This window comes from Corythoichthys intestinalis, chromosome 7 (assembly GCF_030265065.1).
Source record: "Corythoichthys intestinalis isolate RoL2023-P3 chromosome 7, ASM3026506v1, whole genome shotgun sequence".
In the NCBI taxonomy this organism is placed as follows: domain Eukaryota; kingdom Metazoa; phylum Chordata; class Actinopteri; order Syngnathiformes; family Syngnathidae; genus Corythoichthys; species Corythoichthys intestinalis.
The window spans coordinates 45,464,153-45,488,107 of NC_080401.1; the positions used below are offsets into that span (position 1 = coordinate 45,464,153).

Sequence of the window (23,955 nt, forward strand, 5' to 3'; positions counted from 1 at the left end):
TAAAAGAATAATAATAATAATAATTAAATAAATAAAAGAATCAATCAATCACTCACCACTCCCTCTGACCTCTTGGCTGTCCACCCAGCTTGCATTTTGTGACAAATCAGTAGAAAGCACAGACATCTGATTTGAAAGGTATGGAATAAAAGTCAAAAGTCGTTTGAAAATTATATCTGGCGGAAAACACGGACAAGACTGAAAAAGCAGTTTCTGCTCTTGCACTCTTCTTTAAAATAAACTGTTGTATTTTAAGCCAAAACAATACGTCTATATGCTGCCATAGCAGATTCATTGGCGCTTTAAGCCCCCGAACTAGTTTTAATTTGTCAATTTTACCCTGAAAACCCCCGTTTATAGACGTCGAGCAACCGCTTTTGTTTCAACCCAGCCATAAAACAAAGGTATTAATTATATTTTTATTCAAAATGTCTAACGTTTTTAGCTTACAATCATTAATTGGGGTCTCATATTTCGTTAAAAAAAAGAAATACTATATAAAATTATTCGCTCAGATATTTTTAAACAAATTATGTCACAATGAAAAAAATGGCATCTGTAAAAAAAGTCACATATATCTACCTCATAACTATCGCTTAATTGTATTTTTTTTTTGTTTTTTTTTTTGTTACTGTCGCATTTTCTCCGATATGTTAGATGATAATCAATCCATACAAAGAAAAATATTAAAATAAAAAATAAAAAAAACTTTTAAAAGGGTAAATATATGAAAAAGAAAATCTCGACCACTCCTTGATGTGTTCGATTTCTGCATCGCGACCCTTCTTATATTACCATGTTTCACCTATAAAATCCCCCAAAAAATCCAGCTGTGACCATCCACAGCTGTGCCTGACACTCAGTGATACATGCTTCATGGAGTTTTTTGATCGAAACAAGGTTAGTACGCGATAATATTTCGTTAAAGTCATGGCGTCTGTAATTCTGCTCTCGCGTGCTCTCACCTCTAGATAGGGTTTTGCTGTTTAAAAAACATTTTTTTAAAATGCCCTCCTGTTCAAACATTTTCTTCTCCCAGAAAATTGAGATTTTAAGCTTTCCAATGATGTATCACACATGCATATCGGGCAATTTTGAAAGTTGGCCAAATTGGGGGTCTCAGAGCAGAACTTCAAGTCACTTGAGTGTTTTCCGCCATATGCAAACAAACATATTTTTAAAATATACAGTATGTTGGACTTGTACTTCGTCACTTACCGTCACGTACTCAGGTGCTCTCATTTCCAAAAAACTGATCAGGTTAACTCCCGATTTTTGCCTACTGATGTAGAAAAAAAACAAGTTGCCGCCCTAAAATGCAACCGATAACTTCCCTCGACTTCTCAATGCATAAACTATTCAAATTGAATGAGTGTTTGAAGATTGCTCTTACGGCGTCACCTGACACCCATCTAGTGGAAGCTAATTGTAACGGCAAGCGACTGTGACTGTCGTAAAGATGAAAAGGATCGACACCGGTTGGCTTGACGGCAGTACATGCCACAACCAAGATGGCTGCTTCCTTGATATGCGGGGAAACACAATACAGGTAGGAAAACAAACACTCACCGGTACGTATTTGATAAGTTGTGGCCATGTGAAAGTAACGTTAGATTTGCAGGGTGAGTTCAGTCCTAAACAGAGATGTGAAGCAGTTTGGGAAGAAGTTCATGTTTGACAGCAACGAGGAGACATGCTGGAACTCAGACCAGGCAAGTGGTTTTTAAACAGTACCATAGTGCCGTACCTAGTGACCAATATAGGTCAATTTGGGTTTTTAGATATTAGAGCTGTGCCAATTAATGTTTTTATCTCCACTAGGGTGACTGTCAATGGTTGATTTTGGATTTCCCCCAGTCTGTTAGCGTGTCCGAGTTAAAAGTTCAGTTCCAGGGAGGTTTTTCGGCCAAAACATGCAGGATGGAAGGTACAAATTAGGCAGTTTCCTCTACTTCCCTCTTCATTACCTCATATTTGTAGTTTGTATCAATCCTTCATCTCCTTCAAACTGTTTTTCTGCCTTCCTTTAATGCCTGTCAAATAAAGCTTTGAATAATCCAATGTATTTCTTCTTGATTTGATTTTTTTTCCCATAATTTCTAGAACCTGTAAAGTTATTTCTCTCTGTAGGTTGTTCAGCAGATGGAGATTTCACAGTCATCAGTCATTTTTACCCAGAAGACAACAACTCCCTTCAGATATCCTTCATTACTACCATTTGCATGAGATTAGATAGCTCTTAAAGCAACACTAGGTAACTTTTCAACCTTTATAAAATATTGTCATAACATTTGTGATGATACGTCGACTGACAACTAGTTGAATGACAGCTGTTTTATACCTTGAGGGGGCCTGTATCGCCTTCACCGGCACTACTGTAAAATAACTTTGAGGAGGGTGATAGGAACCCTGCCACACAGAAGGACTACAAATGTGCTGACAGCTTTACAGCATATGTCACTTCCCCTTTTCCCCATTCATTATAAAGACGAAAGTCAAGTTGTGATGATATTGGCGGGTCACAATAATCGGACACTGAAGCCCCGCCTTCAAGTAGGTTGCCGTCCTACACTCGGTTTCAGTCGGTCGCAGTTATTCTCCTACGCCGGATTTAGGTTGAAAAAGTACGAAAGCTACCGCATACAAACAGGGAGGATTATTTCAGGAGTGATTTGTTCGAGGATTCAAGGTAATTAATATATTGTTTGTACCATGCATGCATTTTGAAACGTGAAAAAAATCAATGGGAGGAATTAACCGCTACAGCATTGGCATCATAATTCGCAATATTTATGTAAAATGAATGCTAACTGCCCGATTTTTTTTGCCTTTAACCAAGAATCCAGACTGTGTTACATCCATACCTATAAAGAATTTAGCGATTTAAGCATTTATTCCCACAAATTTCAATCAGGCATGAAAATCTCTCACCTTTCGGCGAAATTCGCCGTTTTGAAGTCAAAAAGGGCTACCTACGTGAATTGCGTAGATCCGAGGAGAAATTCTTTTTGGGAGGGGGGGGGGGGTCGGGAGGTTTTATTTAATTATTATTATTATCATCATATGATTAACTTAGTACGTAAACTGAGCACTTAAGAACACAGTCAGCAAATCCTTCTAGATGCTTCACTGACGAGAACCAATCATCGGCCCAAGCTGCGTTCCATTATTCCAAACACGCGCACTCCTTACGCGTGTACATGGAGTGCTCGGAGACCCTTCGGTTGCATTGCAAAGCTAAAAAGCAGGCCTTATCCACATCGGGGCAGACCAGAGCGCAGCATACACACTTGCCTGTATTTGCCAGCAGATTGAATTTGGTGAGTAATGGTTTCAATCGTTTTCACGTTTTGCGATATAAAAATGTTACTGCCATTCGTTGCATCTTGCGTTGAACACTGCCAGAGCTAGCCAAATCCAAATGAAAAAAAATAGCTCCCGTTAAATTGGCGTCAAGCTTGTGTATTTAACGGTAATATAAACGAAGAAACACACTGTTGAGTCAAATTAAGCGGCATTCTCTCGGATGGAGGGGGCGCCTCACATCGCTCCCGTCGTCCGCCGGAGACGCGTTATTTTCGGCTTGGATTTGAGCTGACGGCCGGTGTCGGCACAACAGCGGCCCGACGAGTGGTGGGAATGAGTCCTGCTTCTTAAAGCTTTTCAGAAATACAGGGATCCCTCGTTTTTCGCGGTTAATGGGGACCAGAACCCGCCGCAATAAGTGAAAACCGCGCAGTAGCGCCCCCCCCCCCCCCCCCCCATTTGTTTCAATCAAGAAAAATAGTTATCAAATGCTTTTTTTGTCTCAAATTTATTATTGCAATCAAAAACTTTTTTTTTTTTTTTTTATTGAAGCTACTTTTTGGGATTCAAAGTATATACTGTATTTTGATTGAAGCAACTTTGTTTTTGATAGAAGTAACTTTGTTTTTTGATTGAATAATAAAAACACAAATCTAACTCCATCGTTATTGAGTGAGAAAGAAATTAAGAAAGCTTTAAAACTAAAAGCCACCGGGGAGTCTGTTTTTTTAAATATTTATATTTCATTACATAGACATGCGTCGTAGGGAAGGGAGATTGAGGGATAAAAAAAAAAAGGAGGAGGCTGCTAAAGGCAGTGGATACCTCATCAGCTGGGTGAATAGCAGACCTGGAAAGAACAAGTTTGCAAGGCTAGTCGGGTATTAAATCCAATTATAAACACAATTACAATGTTATTTTTCTATAAGATTTTTATGTCATTGCTTTATTAATCATTAGGTGCTAGAGTTGTTAAGTATGGATAATAATGAAATAATAGTTTTAAGAAAACTGTGCTGTTGGTGGCTCAGTGACCATCTGATGTGGTTTGTTAAAGAGGCAGACTGACTGAGTCACAGCCAGAAAGTGTTGATGACAGTTTTGATTTCTATTCACTGTTGCCCCCTCCCAATTAAAGTATGTCACAGTCGCAGCCAATTATTATCTAAAGCTGGTTAAAATTGAAGTTATGTTGTTTTAAGGTGTATTAAATACTTGTTCATGTGCCCCTTTTGATCTACGAGCACCCACCCCTCCACCGGTCTCTGCATGGCCCTGCTGAAACACAGTGTGGGTCGACAGAGCTCAATATTTTGTTGGGGTGTACAATACAGTGTACTGGAATATATTTCCTCCACACCCTTCTCACCTTTTTAACCCCTGGCCCATTTTCATGCCTGTTCAATGTAAAAAGCTTTTTGTGGTGATTAGGCGGAGCCACATTGGCTTAAATACGAGCAGCACAGTCGACATATTTACATAAAATAAATGATAACTGCCAGTTTTTTTTTTTTTTTTTTTGCTTTTTACCAAGAATCGGGACTGTTTTACGTCCATATCTATAAAGAATTCGGGGGTTTGTGCATTTATTTGCCAGGATTTTCAACGTAAAAAGCTTTGTTGTGATTAGGCGGCTCCGCAGTGGCTTGAAGACTTGCAGCACATTCAACACACTTAAGTAAAATAAATGTTAACTGCCAGTTTTTTTTGTTTTTTTTGCTGTTAACGAAGAATCGAGACTGTTTTACATCAATATCTAGAAAGAATTCAGGGATTTCAGCATTTATTCACTAAAAAATTTCAACGTTAAAAGTAGGGCTGTCAAATTCACTGCATTAACGGGCGGTAATTAATTTTCTAATTAATCACGTTAAAATATTTAACGTATGCGCGGAACGACCCACTCACGCATTGCTGCAAACAGACGTCAATAGTGTCGTTTTACGTATATTGAGAGCTAAGAGGCAGAGACAAGCGAGTGGAGTGGACACAGGCATTCATTGGGGCCGTGCTATTCAATGGCAAAATCTTTGGCATCTCTTCCACAACAATCATAGCTATTGTGGCGAGCTACCTGGGAAAGAATGACAGGAGTTGATCTTTTTCTTAACACCCTGTATTGAACACAACGCAGAGAAGATATACCATTCGCAGCCACCACTGACAGTCATGATTTCCCAACTTCCCATCATGCATTTGGGCAAACTATTCATTTTGTTTAGCTCAACAAATACACGAGATGGCAATGTTTAGTCACAGTATACAAACACACATTTATCTTTTAAGAATTACAAGTCTTTCTTCCGTGGATCCCTTTCACAGGAAGAGTGTTAATAATGTTAATGCCATCTTGTGGATTTATTGTTATAATAAACAAATACAGTACTTATGTACAGTATGTTTAATGTATATATCATCTTCCAACAATAATTTACTGAGAAATATGGCATATTTTAGAGATGGTTTGATTTGCGATTAATTACGATTTTTAAGCTGTGATTAACTCGATTAAAAATTTTAATCGTTTGACAGCCCTCGTAAAAAGCTCTTTGTCTGTGTTGAGGTTGCGTCACGAAGTAGCGAGGGATTACTGTTATGAATAGTGTGGAGTGTGTGCGTGTGAAAATGATTCCCCAAATGGTATTTATCATAATATGAAAGGTGCAATAATTTTTTCTGAAATTGACATGAGTGTAATCAGGCAGAGAACAGTAAAAGTGTTATTTGAACATTGATGTACAGCATGGGGGGCATTCATTTTCATTCAAAAACAAAAGTTTTTCCACACAAGGGAAATTCCCCTTTCTCGCTGGCGCCATCCTAACAACTTCTGGACCACTCCTTAACCGTTCAGTCTCCAAACCACCTCCAAACTATCCAGACTCTCACCTGATCGCAACTCTCCTTCAAACACCCAAATTTTGAATGTAGCCAGAGGTGTTTATATACTGTAGCAAGTTGTCAAACCACGCAGCAAAATCTAAAGCAATTACGTAGGACAGCTGGGAAGCGAAGCTTCGGACGTCATCGTTTTCGGAACCTCCCCTAAATTAAGCGAGCCTTGGTACGCGCTACACGGGAATGTCCCTTCATTACACGACACACGCTTTAAAGGCTCGGCACACCTCGTTACATCACTAATATTCATCCTTCACACAGTTGCTGGAAACAGAAATGTTATTTAATCCACCTACAGGCGATCGGGATATCATGATTTTACAACACAGTGCGGGTGTGCGCTGGTCCTCATGGGAAACAGTCTTCCTTAAGGCTAAACACTACTGGTCTTGTCCAACGGCATCGCTAAAATCGACCAAAACTCAAACTTGACCTAGTGTTGCTTTAAGTATTTTTTTATTATCATGCCTGCTGACATTTGAGCGAGAGGCTGTGTTTACCCTGGATTGGTCACCAGCCAATCACCCAAGGTTATAAAAAAAAAAAGCTCAATATTATTGTTCCTGAGTGTGGTTGCAATTCCCACTGACGGGTGTTATGACAAAACAAAACAAAGATTATCTTCTTAACTGCACACCCACTGTTTTCCCATACAGGAGAGGGCAACTGTAGACAGAGTAAAAATAACGTTTGAGAACAGCGCCGACTTTTTCGGGAGAATTGTTGTTTATACTTTGGACATCCTAGGGGAGAAAGCCACATGACCCATACTCCGAATATGAGAGCGGAAAGATGCTCGACGTCCAAGATGCAAGATGTCTGTGCTTCCATCATGTGAAGGGATAGGAATGCTGCCTTTTTTCGGGTACAGAGAATGGATGCAACTACTGGCAAAAGAGATGCTGAATCAGTCTCAGAAGAACATTATGACATCAGTAAAAGGCAAATACAAAAACTTGCTTAGAAGTTCAGAACATTCGGATTTAGTCCTACGTATTTGAAGCTAATTAAACATTTAAAAATGTGTTTTTTTTTGGTTGTTTTTATGTCTCCCATAAGGCTTGAATTATACTCTTGTCAAATCAAGGTTGTTTTTTAACTCTATTGGCAATGATATTGCTCATTTAATTCTGTTTGGCAATTATGTTGCTTATTTAATTATGCATGCATCTTTAATGTAGCATGTTTTAGATCGTATTTTCATCATACTGTGCCATTTGAGTGGGGGGAAAAATCTGAATTGTGTCACTTAAACCATGCAGTGTAAATACAGCCAAAGTTAATACATTTTACTCAATTGCAGAGTGGGAAAAAATCATATTGGAAGACTTTATTTATATAAAAATCCATTTATTACAACTTGTTTACAAAATTGCTTATCCACAGCCAAACTAAACAATCCTGCTGCACACATGGCAAATATTGGTCATTTTTGGCATACTGCACTACTTTGCATACAATTAAAAAAAAAAAAAAAAAAAAAAAAAAAAAAAAAACTTCCTCAGTATCTCTGTGTAATTTAACAGCATGTTTTGTAGAGTCTCAGAATATGGTCCTCTAAAACCTTTTGAACTGCAAAACACATGGACAGAAAAAAAAAAGCAAACACTCTGAGTCAGCAAGTAATTAACGTTAAAAGTTGTCATGTTTAAAAGTGAGACTTACCTTTTGTGTACCCGAGGGCAACAGCCAAGGCCATTGCACTGTAACCAGAGTCAGATTCTGTTGTGATGTCAGCTCCATTCGCTACAGAAGAATGATCAATTAGTATAGTAAACACATCTATAACGTAATAAAATGTACCTAGGAGCACTTTTACACATTTGACATGGTTTCCTCGGACAGCATACAGGAGTGGAGTCCCTCCATTCTGCATTTAAAACACATTTTAGTCACAAAAACAATTTTTATTTATCAGAAAACAAATAGGGCTGGGACGATCCGCTTTTGTCCCGATCCGTATCCCGATACCTGTGAGGCAATCCGATACGTATTTATTGTGATACTTCAACAATGGCAACATTTTACCTTTTAAAATTTATAAATACACATAGTGATGCATCTCCGTTTAAACTAGAGGCCATTTGATTTTTTTTTTTTTTTTTTACATAGAAAAGTGCATTAACTGTTGCAGCAACTGTTCCCGTGCAAAATAGAGCAGACACTATTTAAAACTCTTACATTTTATACTGAGCCCCCTTCTGATACTGAAAAAAAAATGTTCAAAAAAGTTTTAAACATGTTACTGTCCCACTGAATTATTTTTAAACAAGAATAACGTAGAAAAATACTTGTCTTCATTAATTGCTTCATTGAGTCAGTCCACTCAAATCCGCTCACGCTGCTGAGAACACTTACACGCACACAATGACCGCTACCGCGATTGTTTAACAAGCTCAATGATGATTGACACATGCGGCTCTTCCAAGGCTTCTCTGGCAACATCAGAGTTTCAATAGCTGTCATTCATCGTTAACTTTAGCAAGCACTGCAGCGCACTGCGGACCAAGAAAAGCAGCGGGACTGAGAGTGATCGAAACGCGACGGTACACAAGAAAGCCCGCCAGTCTCATCAGATGATAGGACATGGTTCCAGTAATCCATGTGCTTTGTTGACATGTCTTCAGCAAACTGTTTGCGGGCTTTCTTGTGTAAAGTCTTTAGAAGAGGCTTCCTCCTGGGCATAGCAGGAGTTTGACATTTGGGGCGGGGGGGTCACAACATGTTGATGACCCCGAAACACAGTGTCATTAATAAAATTAACTTACAAGAATATTTATAATAAGTTGAAAATTAGCGGGGTTTTTTGTTTCCCACCATTCTTGAGGCAAATTCTAAATCGGGCTGCTTAGGACAGCAATATTTTTCGCCTGGATCGTCATCCATTGAATATGGTACACCCGCGGGTGTCGTGCCAGTGTAGTTACCGCCGTAAAAAATGGTATCCCCTGGACGGAGTCACTGCGCTGCTTGCTTGATTTCTGTGTTTTGGTGATGTATTTTTCTATGAGGTTTTTAAAACATGGCCCATCCATTAAAAAAAAATACAAATTCTGACGTATAAAGTAACATAAATACTGAACGTAAAAAAAGGCAATGTTTTACTGTTTTTTTTGGTAGGATAACCTATAACATTTAATAATAATAGTAATAATACTAGTAATAACAGTTATAACTAACTATGAATAACTTTTCTGGCTTTAACTGTTTAAGTCGACATAACTAATGTGTGTGTGTGCGCTCCCGCGGCCACGGCACACCATTTTTGATGGGGGTAACTACAATGGCAAGACACTCTTTAGTGGGGCTAATTGAAACTCTGCTAACCATTTTGGCGGTGCTGTCTGGCGTTTCATGGTCCACATTTTCAATCCTTGGTTCTTGCTTAGTAGTTGTTGTCGCTTTTGAAATCTTAGGTTTGAAAAAATTACGTACTGTATATCCAACTTGCCTCTTCGGTCCTCGCATGGTTTTGGCTAAGCAAAGCAAATGACCGTGTAAGGTGCTCGTCACACGATCTGTTTGAAAAAAATTTTTGACCCATTATAAAAATATATTTTTTTGTTGATTTCAGTCGTTTTTGTTTTTTGTTTGATTGCTTTAAAACTTTTATAGACAATATTTTACCGGAAAACTCAATCTTAATAGGAAAGTATATTACATGCAATGACACTTTTCGGCCACCAGGAGGGGGGGGCTGGCCCCTCTTAAAGAGCATATAACACGAGAAAAAAAGTATTAAATGGCATTATTATGTGAATTAGAATCATATTTTGAGACGATTCGACTATATACAACAATTTAGCAAAGCGCAGATGACGAGAAATTAGTCTTTTAATCTGCCGGTTAGCCACGCCTACCATTTTGGGCTTTAGCGTCCCCAACAGGTGGATGACGTCAGCGGTAGACTTGGCTCATCGATTTTACTATTCAGCCCATTGAGGGGAAATTATTCAGAACGAGGAAAACGCGACGAAGAAAGCCGCAAAATGTCACTGTTTCAGTCTCTCTACTCCAATATTTTTACAGGATATTCTTTTTACCCAAGTATTTTTCCCCAATAGCTATATAAATGGCTTGAGAAGGACCAGTCAGCCCATTGAGGGGAAATTATTCAGAACGAGGAAAACGCGACGAAGAAAGCCGCAAAATGTCATTGTTTCAGTCTCTCTACTCCAATATTTTTACAGGATATTCTTTTTACCCAAATATTTTTCCCCAATAGCTATATAAATGGCTTGAGAAAGACCAGTCAGCCCGTTGAGGGGGAACTATTCACAACGAGGAAAACGCGACGAAGAGAGCGGCAAAATGTCATTGTTTCTGTCTCTTTACTTCAATATTTTTACAGGATACTCTTTTTATCCAAGTATTTTCCCAATTGCTAAATAAATGGCATGGTCATGACAAATAACAGTCTTGTGCTGAATGGAAGATGAAATAATAAAAATGCATTTATTCAGGACGACATGGCAAAATTACTCCATAATGGTCAAAACTGTCGACTTCACCTTTACTGTCGCACCTCCCGAACGCTATTTTATGACACCTAAATCGGACATATGTCATTTCCCTTCCCCGGCTTCGGAGAATGTAAACAAACCAGAAGGTGTGACAGCTAGCCGACATGCTAACCTGAACCGAGTGATGTTTCAAAGTCTTCAAAGCGGAAAATCACACATAGCTATCCTGGATTATTTGACATGACGACCCGGTTGTCGAATGTCTTAGCGGATCGGCAAACCGCCCGGCGGAGAGCAATTTACAGTTCGTTCCCCGGAGGGGGGTGGCTGGAGTTGTTGTGCAGCTAACGTGCTGCTGCTAATGCATTAGGAGAGCTTTTTACATGCCTATCAATGATCAAACGTAAGTATTCCTTCATTTAAAGGAAGTTTGTAGTGTTTACTTTGTAATCGCTGTATTCGTATTTGACATAATACAAAACAAGATGTTTACTCACTTCCTCGTAAGTCCATTGGTCCCACAGTAAATATCCACGGTGAATGGGAACCTTTTGAAACTCCAAAAAGGCGCATACGCCTCTCCCTCATACAGAATGATTTTTCTGCAGCCGTTTGGCTGGCGTGATGCGAAAAATAAACGTATTAATCCGCAAAATCAGCTGAATCCTTCGTCCTCATACACAACAGTACACTGTAGCGTGAAGAGGACGTCTTCTACCGTACACGTCACAGCGCCCTCCTCCTCAATGCAAGACCGTAGCCGGAAGTCACTCATTTTCCTGGCGCGGGATTCAAAAAAACTAAATACATATAGCGATCGCTTCCACACACATCCAAGCGGTCCATATCATTCAGGAGCATAAAATACCGCGTGTATTATGAAATAAACATGCTTTTTCGTGTCACAGGCACTTTAAACTCCGCTTATGCTCCTGGGGTGACAGCCATGCACACCAATTTAAAGTGGAGTGCGGCGTATGGTCTGAGCACAATCGGGCTGACCCCTCACCTCTTCAATCTCTGCAGCAATGCTGACAGCACTCCTGTAATGAGTCACATGACATTTTGGAAGGAAAATTGCAAGCGGTACTCAATTTGGACATTTAGGGATCTACGTATGTACTAACGGGTGTACTCACTTTTGTTGCCAGGGGTTTAGATATTAATGGCTATACTTCGAGTTATTTTGAGGGAAAAATAAATTATTATATAAGCTGCACACAGACTACTTTCATTGTGTCAAAGTGTCATTTTGTTAGTGTCCCATGAAAAGATATACTTAAATATCCGCAGAAATGCGAGGGGTGTCCTCACTTTTGTGATACACTGTATATTTTGTCACTTTAAAATGATGTAACGAAAAACAGATGAAAAATTATGAAATTGACCGTATTTGGACATGAGAAGTTTCCGCCCAAAAGTGACATTTTTGCAGCTCTTAATAACTGTACCCAGTCATTGGCATTGACATCAACCCCACATCTGAGGAGAGCCTCGATGATGTCCACGTAGCCTCCGGAACTGGCCAGCGTCAATGCACATTCTTGGTCTCTTGCCACTATATTAGGGTCTGCTCCCTAACACATAAATCACAAGAGCATCAATGAGTGATTGTCCTGATAAGTGTTCTTGCTTTTGCTCTCTAACCTTTTCCAAAAGCAAGTCAACCACTGTTTTCTCTCCAAATGCTGCCGCCCACATTAGCGGAGTGAAGCCTTGGTCATCCTGTTTGCTCACCAGTGAGCCGTCTGCAAAATGGCATTTAATTATAAGGTTTTCATACTTTGGGGATCCAGGGAGACATTTAATCAGGGACACCCTCTTAATCCTAAAGCCCATTAAACACAACTTCTGAATTTATTCTTGGATAAATTGTCACTTTATTCCAGTAATAAATAGCGTGGTTTTTTTGGAACAAGATAAAGTATTAATGCAGAGGTGTAAAATTATGTGTCATTGTATACAAAAGATGCCAGATTTTGCTGTATTGTGAACAAAATTACAATTAATTTTAAAACTTTTTCATGGATTCACTGCCATCATTTTAGCCCTTAGTAGCAGTGAATAAGCTAAGTAGTCATCTATAGATTTTACACATAAATAGGGGAGTACATCTTTTTATTAAACCGAGATATTGTGGTTGCACGAATGTGCACACCCTCTTATAATTGGGTTGTCTGAATTAATTAATCACATTCCAACTAATGCATACACCTTCCAGCATTTAAAGCACTTCAGAGTAGCCCTACAGTGCTGGCCAAAAGTATTGGCACCCCTGCAATTCTTTCAGATAATGCTCAATTTCTCCCAGAAAATGACTGCAATTACAAATACTTTGGCAGTAATAACTTCATTTGTTTTGCTTGCAATGAATAAAACAAAAAAGAGAATGGGGGAAAAAAATAAATCATTATCATTTTACACAAAACTCCAAATATGGGCCAGACAAAATTATTGGCACCTTTTGAAAAATCATGTGATGCTTCTCTAATCGGTGTAATTACCAGCACCTGTTACTTAACGGTGGCACATAACAGATGGTGGCAACAACTAAATCACACTTGCAGCCAGTTAAAATGGATTAATGTTGACTCAACCTGTGTCTGTGTGTACCACATTGAGCATGGAGAAAAAAAGGAAGACCAAAGAACTGTCTGAGGACTTGAGAAGCAAAATTGTGAGGAAACATTGGCAATCTCGAGGCTACAAGTCTATATCCAAAGACCTGAATGTTCCTGTGTCTACCGTGTGCAGTGTCATCAATAAGTGTAAAGCCCATGGCACTGTGGCTAACCTCCCTAGATATGGACGGAAAAGAAAAATTGATGAGAGATTTCAACGAAAGACTGTGCGGATGGTGGATAAAGAACCTCAACAAACATCCAAACAAGTTCAAGTTGTCCTGCAGTCCGAGGGTATAACAGTGTCAACCCGTACTATCCGTCGGCGTTTGAATAAAAAGCGACTCTATAGTAGAGAGAGACATAAAAAAGCCAGGCTGGAGTTTGCCAAAACTTTCCTGAGAAAGCCAAAAAACATTTTGGAAGAATGTTCTCTGGTCAGATGGGACAAAAGTAGAGCTTTTTGGGAAAAGGCATCAACATAGAGTTTACGGGGGGGAAAACGAGGCCTTCAAAGAAAAGAACACGGTCGCCACAGTCAAACATGGCGGAGGCTCCCTGATGTTTTCGGGTTGTCTTGCTGCCTCTGGCACTGGACTGCTGGACCGTGTGCATGGCATTATGAAGTCTGACGACTACCAACAAATTTTGCAGCATAATGTAGGGCTCAGTGTGAGAAAGCTGGGTCTCCCTCAGAGGTCATGGGTCTTCCAGCAGGAAAATGAACCAAAACATACTTCAAAAAGCACTACAAAAAGGTTTGAGGGAAAGCACTGGAGACTTCTAAAGTGGCCAGCAATTAACCCAGACCTGAATCCCATAGAACACCTCTGGAGAGATCTGAAAATGGCAGTTTGGAGAAGGCACCCTTCAAATCTCAGAGACCTGGAGCAGTAGGCCAAAGTAGAATGGTCTAAAATTCCAGCAGAGCATTGTAAGAAACTCATTGATGGATAGGTTGTTTGCAGTTATTATGTCTAATGGTTATGCTGCCAAGTATTAGGCTGAGGGTGCCAATACGTTTGTCCGGCCCATTTTTGGAGTTATAATGATTTAATTTTTTTTCCCCATTCTCTTTTGTGTTGTTTCATTTCAAGCAAAATAGGAAGCTATTATTACCAAATCATTTGTAATTGCAATCATTTTCTGGGAGAAATTGAGCATTATCTAACAGAATTGCAGGGGTGCCAATACTTTTGGCCAGCACTGTATGTAAAGTTCAGTTGTAACTTTGTGTGTGGACAATTTTTATATTCACTTAAGTCTATCGACTTTTCAGAATGATTTTAAATAATAAATTCGAATTATATTGCGAACCTCCAGGTTACAGCCCCGAGATCCCAGTACAAATACAAACCATTTGTTGTATTTTAATATGTTGTGTTGCTTCAGTCACATATACGTGTCTCACCTTTACTTAGTTGCATTGCCACTTGTAATACCTCACCCTGGGCGGCAAGCTGATGGATGGACAGACCTTGCAACAGGAAAAAATAATGCATCAATAAAAAAAGTTGAAAATGATTATATGGTATATACTCACAGTCTAACTCTGCAGGGCGCACGTTAACTTCATTGCCACGCTGCCTGTTAGTGAGGGTAGTTGAATAGTTGAATAAACAGTCTTCATCCGCATCAGCATTCTCTAGAGATATAAAGCCATTCATGCAGGACTTAAAGCTACCATTTTGAAGGATGAATAGTCATGAGGTGATGAATCAAGTTGTGGCTAAACAATAGCATACAGTGGGGCAAATAAGTATTTAGTCAACCACTAATTGTGCAAGTTCTCCCACTTGAAAATAACAGAGAGGCCTGTAATTGTCAACATGGGTAAACCTCAACCATGAGAAGAAAAAAAATCACATTGTTTGATTTTTAAAGAATTTATTTGCAAATCATGGTGGAAAATAAGTATTTGGTCAATACCAAAAGTTCATCTCAATACTTTGTTATGTACCCTTTGTTGGCAATAACGGAGGCCAACGTTTTCTGTTACTCTTCACAAGTTTTTTTACACACTGTTGCTGGTATTTTGGCCCATTCCTCCATGCAGATCTCCTCTAGAGCAGTGATGCTTTGGGGCTGTCGTTGGGCGACACGGACTTTCAACTCCCTCCTCACCCCGTGGCGTCAAAATGATAACAAGAACGGTGAGCAAAAATCCCAGAATCACACGGGGGGACCTAGTGAATGACCTACAGAGAGCTGGGACCACAGTAACAAAGGCTACTATCAGTAACACAATGCGTCGCCAGGGACGCAAATCCTGCACTGCCAGACGTGTCCCCATGCTGAAGAAAGTACACGTCCAGGCCCGTCTGCAGTTCGCTAGAGAGCATTTGGATGATCCAGAAGAGCACTGGGAGAATGTGTTATGGTTAGATGAAACCAAAATAGAACTTCTTGGTAGAAACACAGGTTCTCGTGTTTGGAGGAGAAAGAATACTGAATTGCACCATACCAACTGTGAAGCATGGGGGTGGAAACATCATGCTTTGGGGCTGTTTTTCTGCAAAGGGACCAGGACGACTGATCCGTCTAAATCAGGGGTCGGCAACCTATGACACGCGTGTCAGCACTGGCACGCGAAGGGTTCACCAGTGACACGCGAGCGCATGGCAAAAAAAAAAAAAAAAAAAAAGCGTGTTATGTTTATTGTCAGTTGTATCTTTATCAGTTGCTGAAGCGCCCCATCTTGTGGCCGTTTTATTTATTGGTTCTAAAACAGTAGAAGAAAAATGCAAATAGGAAGTTCTTCAAATGTGATTCAGTGTGTTACATGGCAGCTCCACTCTCACAACTTCTGTGGCATTTGTGTTTGTTAGAGCAACGTCTGTGAGTATTTTGTTGTCAAATTGAGAATTTCACTCTTTATATTGTCTTTAGGTTGCATGTTTGAGGGGAAATGTGTTTGATATTTCTAATTAAGAACTACTGAATACAGGCTAATTGTGTTTGCATATATGGATGGCATTTTTGTTATTTGCAGCATTGTTGCTGATTGCATGTATTTTTTCATTGTTTTCGTCTCACAAAAAAGGAAAGAGAGACATAAAGGATTACTGAAAACATCCGGAGTGTGAACCTTTTCATGTTTAGCTGCTTGGATAGCAGAAGCGAGCCCATTTACAATGCGCCTTTTTACCGGAATTCAAGGCATTTTCAGTTGCGCGCCCTATTTAGGGGCTTTACGGGAGCGCCCCTCTCACCCACTCTGCCTGTGGCGTTATATGCGAGCAATAATGGATTTTGAGCACACCTCCAGCTCTTCCTCTATTTCTCGACTCCTGCGCTTGTCGGATTTTTTTCTCTGCGCATTTAATTCAGCCCATGCTACGTGTCACGAAGCCGATCAATCAGAGAGCTGGCGGAAGTACACTGTGTTATCAAGTGCACTTTTTGGTAATTGCAGGGGTTTCAACTCTGCACCGTAGTGTGTAGTAGACAGGCGATTAACGTGGCTTGTTGTCGTCGATTCGCCCGGTGCTTACTTCAGGGAGGTGTTGATGTGTATAAAAACACAGTGACACGTAGGATGGCATTTATCTGAAGACTTTTATTAACAAAACTAAAACCATCATGGGACACAGCCACTTTTCACGGCGCTCTTCGCACAACTCTCTCTTTCTCAACACCTTGTTTCGTTGCCATTTTCTCACCCTTAACTAGTAAGCCAGTCATACTATCGTTGACAGCGGCCCCTTGGGGATGTTGGTAACAACTGGTTGGCTGGTTACTTTCGCTAGCTCTGTATATTATGCCTCAAGAGCGTTGTGTGTGTGTGTCACACAACAAGTGTCAAACGCCACTATGAGACAAAACATGAAAATTCATGGAAAACAGGGCCAGGGATCACATTAAGGTAGGCATCTTTTGTATTTGTTATATAAAATCTAACATTGTGCATAGAATTCACTGTTAGTGAACAAGACAAAGTAGTCGCCTGTTCTGACTTTAAAGGTTAAAACAGCCCGCTCTGTACTGTGAGAGACCTGCACTGAGAATCACGCTTGTTCCCGTTTTCTTGCTGGGTTGTGCGTGTGTGTGTGATATGTTTACATAAGATGATGCTCAAGTTTTGATATTTTCTACAATATACATTTATTTTTTAGTTATTTGATAAAGAATGGTAGTTGTAAGATTTCAACGTATGTTCATGTTGTTTTCTTTGGAGTAAAATTAAAGGTCTGTTGGATATAAAAATTCAGATGTGCGTCATTAATCTTGGTGTGGCACACTGATTGACAAGAAAATTTGAAAGTGGCACGCCACACCAAAAAGGTTGCCGACACCTGGTCTAAATGAAAGAATGAATGGGGCCATGTATCGAGAGATTTTGAGTGAAAATCTCCTTCACATCAGCAAGGATATTGAAGATTAAACGTGGCTGGGTCTTTCAGCATGACAATGATCCCAAACACACAGCCAGGGCAACAAAGGTGTGGCTTCGTAAGAAGCATTTCAAGGTCCTGGAGTGACTTAGCCAGTCTCCAGATCTCAACCCCATAGAAAATCTGTGGAGGGAGTTGGAAGTCCGTGTTGCCCAACGAAATCCCCAAAACATCACTGCTCTAGAGGAGATCTGCATGGAGGAATGGGCCAAAATACCAGCAACTGTGTGAAAAGCTTGCGAAGAGTTACAGAAAATGTTTTGCCTCCGTTATTGCCAACAATGGGTACATAACAAAGTATTGAGATGAACTTTTGGTCTTGACCAAATACTTAATTTCCACCATGATTTGCAAATAAATTCTTTAAAAATCAAACAATGTGATTTTCTTTTTTTTTCCACATTCTGTCTCTCATGGTTGAGGTGTACCCATGCTGACAATTACAGGCTTCTCTAATATTTTCAAGTGGGAGAACTTGCACAATTAGTGGTTGACTAAATACTTATTTGTCCCACTGTATGACGATGTTGACATTATGAAACGTTTGATTTTGTACTGTATTCCCTAGAGGAGTTCCAAAAAATCTATTACTACATGCATCGCGATTTGACACGTGACGATTCGATTACGATTCATAAAGGTTCAAAAATGATGATTTTCACTCGTAACTCTATGACAGCCGCTCGTAGCGGAACGAAATTCAAGACACGTCTGCCGCCCGGACACCGCTAACGGACGCACGCACATGATGATGGATGCTCCCAGTTACAGGGAGAGAGATTTACTCCTTTTTAAAAGACTGGAAAATAAATTTGTGTATGAGACCCGGCGGTCATGCTTTTGTGCGCAAGTTATTTTTTAGAGCGAGAGGGGAAGAGAGATAGTTCCTTGCTCCTTGTCTTTCAGATGTCCAGCAGTAGTTTTAAGGCATTTCAATTGAAAAATGTCCTGAGTGTGGTTGCTAAGACCTGTGTGCGTCTATAAGAGGTGAGTACACGAACCTTCTTGTACTGTTTAGCCGTTATTGTTGTTGTTTTTGAGGAGAGTGCTAGCTGTCACTAACGAACTTGACACATGTACGCTACTCCTCTCATCCAGTCTTTCGTGTTCGTTTTGCTTTTGCTGCTCGTTTTGTGACGTATCGACAGGGCTGTCCTCCTCGTTAATATTTCGCTCGGGTTCAAATTGGAAGGGCAGAACTGACGACATATTTAACATACATTAAAGGGGTCCTCGATCTTAAAGACAAGTAATTCTTATAAGATAAATGTTAGTACGAGTTATAATAATTTGATATTAAAACCCCTCTAAATGTTTTCGTTTTAATAAAATTTGTAAAATTATTTTAAGTGATAGGTCGCAATTCTTGTTGACGTCACAGTGCCGTGACGTCACTGGGCCCGCTGCCGACCTTCCAGCGTGTCACTCGTTAGCTACCCCAACATGTCGTCGGTTCTACCCTTCCAATATGAACCAGAGTGGAAAAGTGTAAAGCAGGACAGCACTGTCGGTCGTTCACAAGACGAGCAGCAAAGGCAAAATACAGAGCCGGAAATACCTGATAAGACAAGAGTTGGGCAAAACTGGTGATATACTTGCGGCAAGTGCGTCTCAATGACAACGGAGCGAGAGAGCGTATGTTGTTGAGAACTCCGGTTTTGTTAGCAGATCTTCAAGGTGAGCTATTGCGTGATCAAACTTATTCCAATATAAATATGTAGATTGTTAGTATCCAGAGCTGTCGTGTGCTTTACATACAATACAGGCCAAACGTTTGAACACACCTTGTCATTCGCGCATTATTTTCATGGCTATTGACATTATAAACTCTCACTAAAGGTAATAAAACTATGAATGCACACGTGTGATCGTCAGGATCGGGAGTCGTGTCGTGGCTGACTGTCCTCATTAAATTCGTCATCTGGATCGAGTGTCCTCCATGTCTTGCCCATCCAACTCACGTTTAGCTACGTAAGGGTGGTCCATATTAAGTGCTCTGGGCGCATCAGCTGGCCACTGTATCGCTGCATCAGACGTGTCTGGATCAATTTGAGTGGCAGCATCACTCATATTAGGAGAATATTGAACAGACACACTTACTGCCTGATGAACTGACAGTAGAGGTTAATTATTAGCTTCCTCTGTGACTTGCGGTACACCAGAAGGTTCGCCTACGACTGTAGCGACAGGAGCGGCTTGCCTGCTTAAGACAGCGGCCAGCAGTTTCTTGTCTTTGACGCTTTATTGCGCGCATTTCAATCGTTATCCGAGCGAGTTGAGGCTTCTTGTGAGGGAAAATAGTTGGAACAGCATTTGATTTAAGTCCCCGTTTATATCCAGTGAGCTCTTTCATAAGTTGTTGTCAACTAAAAGCCTCGAACGCAGTAGGGGAAAAATGGCGAGAACAAAGCCTTGGGTCTTTGGGAAGTTGTGTCAATCTACAGGCATTTTCCCAAACCTTTCTCCTCTTCTTGTCAATAGGAAATCTGTGGAGATTCACATCACTCCCCTTGTTTCCATTTGACTGGAAATTGCATCCAAAAGCAGCACATCGTGGCATTTTACTTAGCGAGTTTAGGCTGCAATACACAATTGTACACAGTTGTAAACGTCCCAGTTGAGTCATCAAAACATGGCGCTAACTATCGGTCAAAATATGTACTAAATATTATAAAATATTGCCATTGATTTAACATTTTATGTATTTCTAACAACATATTTTAATACAAGAGAACAATTGTGGTTATTAGAGCCTACATGTCTTTAAGATCGAGGATCCCTTTAAAGCACAGGTGTCAAACCGATTCCAGAAAGGGCCAAGTGGGTGCAGGTTTGCTTTCCAACCAATGAAGAGGACACCTTTTCACCAATTAGATCTTTTACATGTGTAATCAGTTAAACTTTGTCAGGTGCTGCTTGTTTCAGCAGGAAGTTCATTGGTTAAACTCTGCGCGTAATCGGTTGGAACAAAATCCAGCACCCACTTGGCCCTTTCTGGAATCGGTTATACACCTGTGCTTTAAAGGAACAACACTGTGGAAGTTCGGCAACGTGTTCATGTGACGTCACCGCCCTGGGACGTCAACAACAATGGCGACCTACTAGTTAATTTTTTTGGTTTAAAATTTTGCAAATTTTATTAAAACAAAAACATGAAGAGGGGTTTTATTATCAAATTATTATAACTCTTACTAACATTTATCCTTTAGGAATTACATGTCTTTCTATCCGTGGTACCCTTTAACATTATACTTATGTTACATTTTGATAGGTTTCGAAAAATAAAAATCCTGTTCAATGGTAAAAGTTTTTTTTTTTTTTTCAACAGATATCTCAATGTAACACAACTTAGAGCTATAATGAAAATACTGTGATACCGTGAAACCGTGATTTTTTTGCTTAACCCTTTATTGCCAAATGTATCACATTTGATACACCTAAAATTTCATGATTTTGAGACGAATACAGACTTTTGACATTTCTTTTGAAAAAAAATAAAAGATGGGTGCAAGTAAACACATGCATCTGCAGGTTCCATGAGAAAAAAAAAAACAGGATTTAGCAAGGGTTATAGATATTAGAGTGCTTATTACACATATTCATTTTGACTTTTAGTTTTACAAATTTTTTAAAAAGCGCCTTATTTTTCAAATTTTGGGATTCTCTGATAATTGCTTCATGTTGCAGGTATTTAAGGGTTAAAGCTGTAATGTGAAGTAAGGTTGGCCAACCATGTTTTTGAATAATATCAATGGCTAAACAGTTATAAGCATATTTTCATTATTTTTTTTAACGCAACCCTTCCAGATTCTTTGTTTAACCCATAGCAATGCCCTTGACAACGAAAATGCTTTCCTTCGGCAATCTTCGGAAATTACGTCACACCTAGACGTGCGAGGGACGTCCGCCATAGAACAGTATTGTTTGTTGCATTGCTTCTCGGTAAGATGCCACAGCGGTGTGTGGCGATGTTTTGTTCTCACTCAAACGAAAAGTTGTATGAGTAGCCAAAGGATAGCAGGGCACGTAAATGGACATCTTTCATTCGCACGAAGCGAATGAATTTCACGCCATCATCGAGTAGTGTTCTCTGCTGCAAACACTTCGAAGATGCCTGCTTCCTTAACCGGTCTGCTTATGATCAAGGATTTGCCAAAAAGTAAGTGTGATTTTTGGATAGATGACTGATGACTTTGTCAAAGCATAGCTGCCTACTGCTGTGGAATGAACAGTATAAGCTAAAGACCTTAGCCGAAAGTTAACTCGTGGCAATCCCCAATCATAGTTGTTGTTGCGTTCGCTAGGTGAAGCATGTTTAAATTGTGCGTCATCTACGATCGTGTACGAAAGGGTTAATCCACTGTCAATTGGCAAACGGGTGTGGATGTGCATATAAACGGGTCGGCGTCGCGGTAATGCACGGTCACGTTGCAGTAAGAGACACACACCGCCGGTGAGTTTGTGCACATTTATTTGTATTTGTATTATGTATTTCCACCTTCATGCTTCAAGCACTGCATTGCATTTGAACGGTTCGGCATTTCTTTCACGGTGATCGCTTGATAGCCTTCTAGTTTGTTTCGCGAGAGCCGCTGACAGGTGACAATTTAGCGTGTTGGCATTGAGTCAATCTCGCAGCGAATCAGCGAGCGCGCAGGTCACGCAGTGAATCATGGGAAATGTAGTCTCGGAACAATACTGAAGTGGTGCTTTGTAATCTGTTCGCTTGCGTGAAAAAACTACATTTCCTCACACCATTAGACGCCACTTCCTGCCGAGAGCTGTGCCGAGCTGTGTTCTTACTTTTCCATAAGAAATGCTCCATGTGTTAATAAAGAGGCAAGGTTGTCAGCACGTCGTGTGTTTGATACATTTGTAAACAAAAAGCTCATAACAAGACACTATGCACGATCCGTTTAAGAGACGCTGGAGTAGGAGGCGAGGAGGAGATCGGCGAGAAGCAAAACTTCGCGGTGGAATGTGGCGGCAGTCCGCTATTATTTTGTTTTCTTATTGTTGCCACAATAAAGTGGAGAAAGCCATCGACGACTCATCTCCTTCTTTCCCCCCAACGTTTTTATATTATTATTTTATATGCACGAGTGCTGCCGGATCTGCCAAAATGAACATGAAGTCTGATTTTTTTTTTTTTTTTTTAACAATGTCATCAGATAGACAAAAACATAAAATTATGTGCAAATGGCTGCATCTTCAAATCAAGAAAATAATAACAGCCTATATCTTACCAATGTTGTAATCTCGATGGGTCTTGTATCCATTCCATGTCAGGTATTCTAGGCACATTGTTTGCATCCTGATTAGCGTCTGGCTAATACATGTTAGGTCCAACATAAAATTCCAAGCTCCTCTTCTTCCTCCAACTCTTCAAAAACTTGGATCTCCTCCCTTGCGCTCGATCTATCGCTTATATCGCTGTTTGAATCATTGTTTGAAGGGCTTTGTATGGCGGCCGTATGTATGGAGCTACCATCGCTGTTCCCGGTGTGACGTATCACTTCCGGGTTCGTCCAATTTCAGGCTCGAACTTCGGAAACGCGATTATTTTGTCAAATATACAACATATAAATTATTTTTTCATGCTTTATTTGTTGGACAGTGTTTAATTACTTTACTTGTGACCCTATTTGGCATGTGAAGAAATTACTTCACATTACTGCTTTAAGGTTATCGTAACGTCAGAATATCATACTGGCACATGCCTACTCTAAACTACATTATTGTCTTTGTAAAGTCCCATTTACGCGTGCCTAGTATTGATCAATTTCAAGAGTATTAGGACAACGGTAAATCTAAAAACTAAACTTACCGAGATTACGTATATAGTTTTAAAAACTTAAATAAGATAAAGGGCACGTGCTTTGTTGCGCTCACCTCTGTACGCTAAAGATTTTGCACTTGATGCAAGACTATTTTGGTCTTCCTCTCCTCCCTCATCCATTATGATTTCTGTAAGGAAAAACTAAATAAGTATGGTCGAGGAGTGTTAAAAGTATATTTTCAGTCTCGACGTCGTCGACTCACCCTCATTCATCAGCTTTTGCTGAATTTGCGACTTCCTTGTGGCAAAAGTGAAAGAACGTTGCTCCACATGTCACGATAGTCGTCGAGCAGTGGTGAAAGTATATAAAATATTATCAAAAGAAACGTAAATAATTTAAATACAGCAAGCCAAAAAAATTTCGGATTGAATCCATAGTGTGTTTCAGAACTTTTATGTTATGCGTAGGCGGAACTATTGTTTTCTTATATTCA

General features: G+C 39.9%; 2 protein-coding genes across 4 annotated transcripts; one reads left to right on the forward strand and one right to left on the reverse strand.

Moving 5' to 3' along the window:
* Nucleotides 1–858: 858 nt before the first annotated feature.
* Nucleotides 859–8,309, forward strand: nr2c2ap (nuclear receptor 2C2-associated protein). The gene is made up of 6 exons (XM_057841515.1): nt 859–900; nt 1,460–1,549; nt 1,614–1,712; nt 1,822–1,927; nt 2,131–2,198; nt 6,846–8,309. The coding sequence occupies exons 1-6, from the start codon at nt 877–879 to the stop codon at nt 6,966–6,968; spliced, it is 510 nt and encodes a 169-aa protein (XP_057697498.1). The 5' UTR covers nt 859–876; the 3' UTR covers nt 6,969–8,309.
* Nucleotides 7,557–23,950, reverse strand: rfxank (regulatory factor X-associated ankyrin-containing protein). Of its 3 annotated transcripts, XM_057841512.1 has the most exons (10): nt 23,725–23,949; nt 23,575–23,649; nt 22,929–22,976; nt 14,832–14,933; nt 14,700–14,765; nt 12,315–12,415; nt 12,119–12,244; nt 8,008–8,074; nt 7,870–7,950; nt 7,557–7,776 (listed from the first exon to the last, which is right to left on the reverse strand). In XM_057841512.1, the coding sequence occupies exons 1-10, from the start codon at nt 23,732–23,734 to the stop codon at nt 7,724–7,726; spliced, it is 729 nt and encodes a 242-aa protein (XP_057697495.1). In that variant the 5' UTR covers nt 23,735–23,949; the 3' UTR covers nt 7,557–7,723. The 3 variants fall into 3 exon arrangements, with proteins under 3 accessions (XP_057697495.1, XP_057697497.1, XP_057697496.1); XM_057841514.1 differs by lacking the exon at nt 8,008–8,074 and having other exon boundaries at nt 23,725–23,950; XM_057841513.1 differs by lacking the exon at nt 22,929–22,976 and having other exon boundaries at nt 7,561–7,776; nt 23,725–23,946.
* Nucleotides 23,951–23,955: the final 5 nt, after the last annotated feature.

Excerpts from the sequence above, each read along its gene's own strand:
- nr2c2ap (XM_057841515.1), top strand. The coding sequence starts at position 877 with ATGGAGTTTTTTGATCGAAACAAG. Across the intron at positions 1,713-1,821 it reads CATGCTGGAACTCAGACCAG|GGTGACTGTCAATGGTTGAT; the intron begins GCAAGTGGTTTT and ends TATCTCCACTAG. Across the intron at positions 2,199-6,845 it reads AAGACAACAACTCCCTTCAG|TGTTTTCCCATACAGGAGAG; the intron begins ATATCCTTCATT and ends CTGCACACCCAC.
- rfxank (XM_057841512.1), bottom strand. Across the intron at positions 14,766-14,831 it reads GCGCCCTGCAGAGTTAGACT|GTCTGTCCATCCATCAGCTT; the intron begins GTGAGTATATAC and ends TCCTGTTGCAAG. Across the intron at positions 12,416-14,699 it reads GGCAATGCAACTAAGTAAAG|ACGGCTCACTGGTGAGCAAA; the intron begins GTGAGACACGTA and ends GCCATTTTGCAG.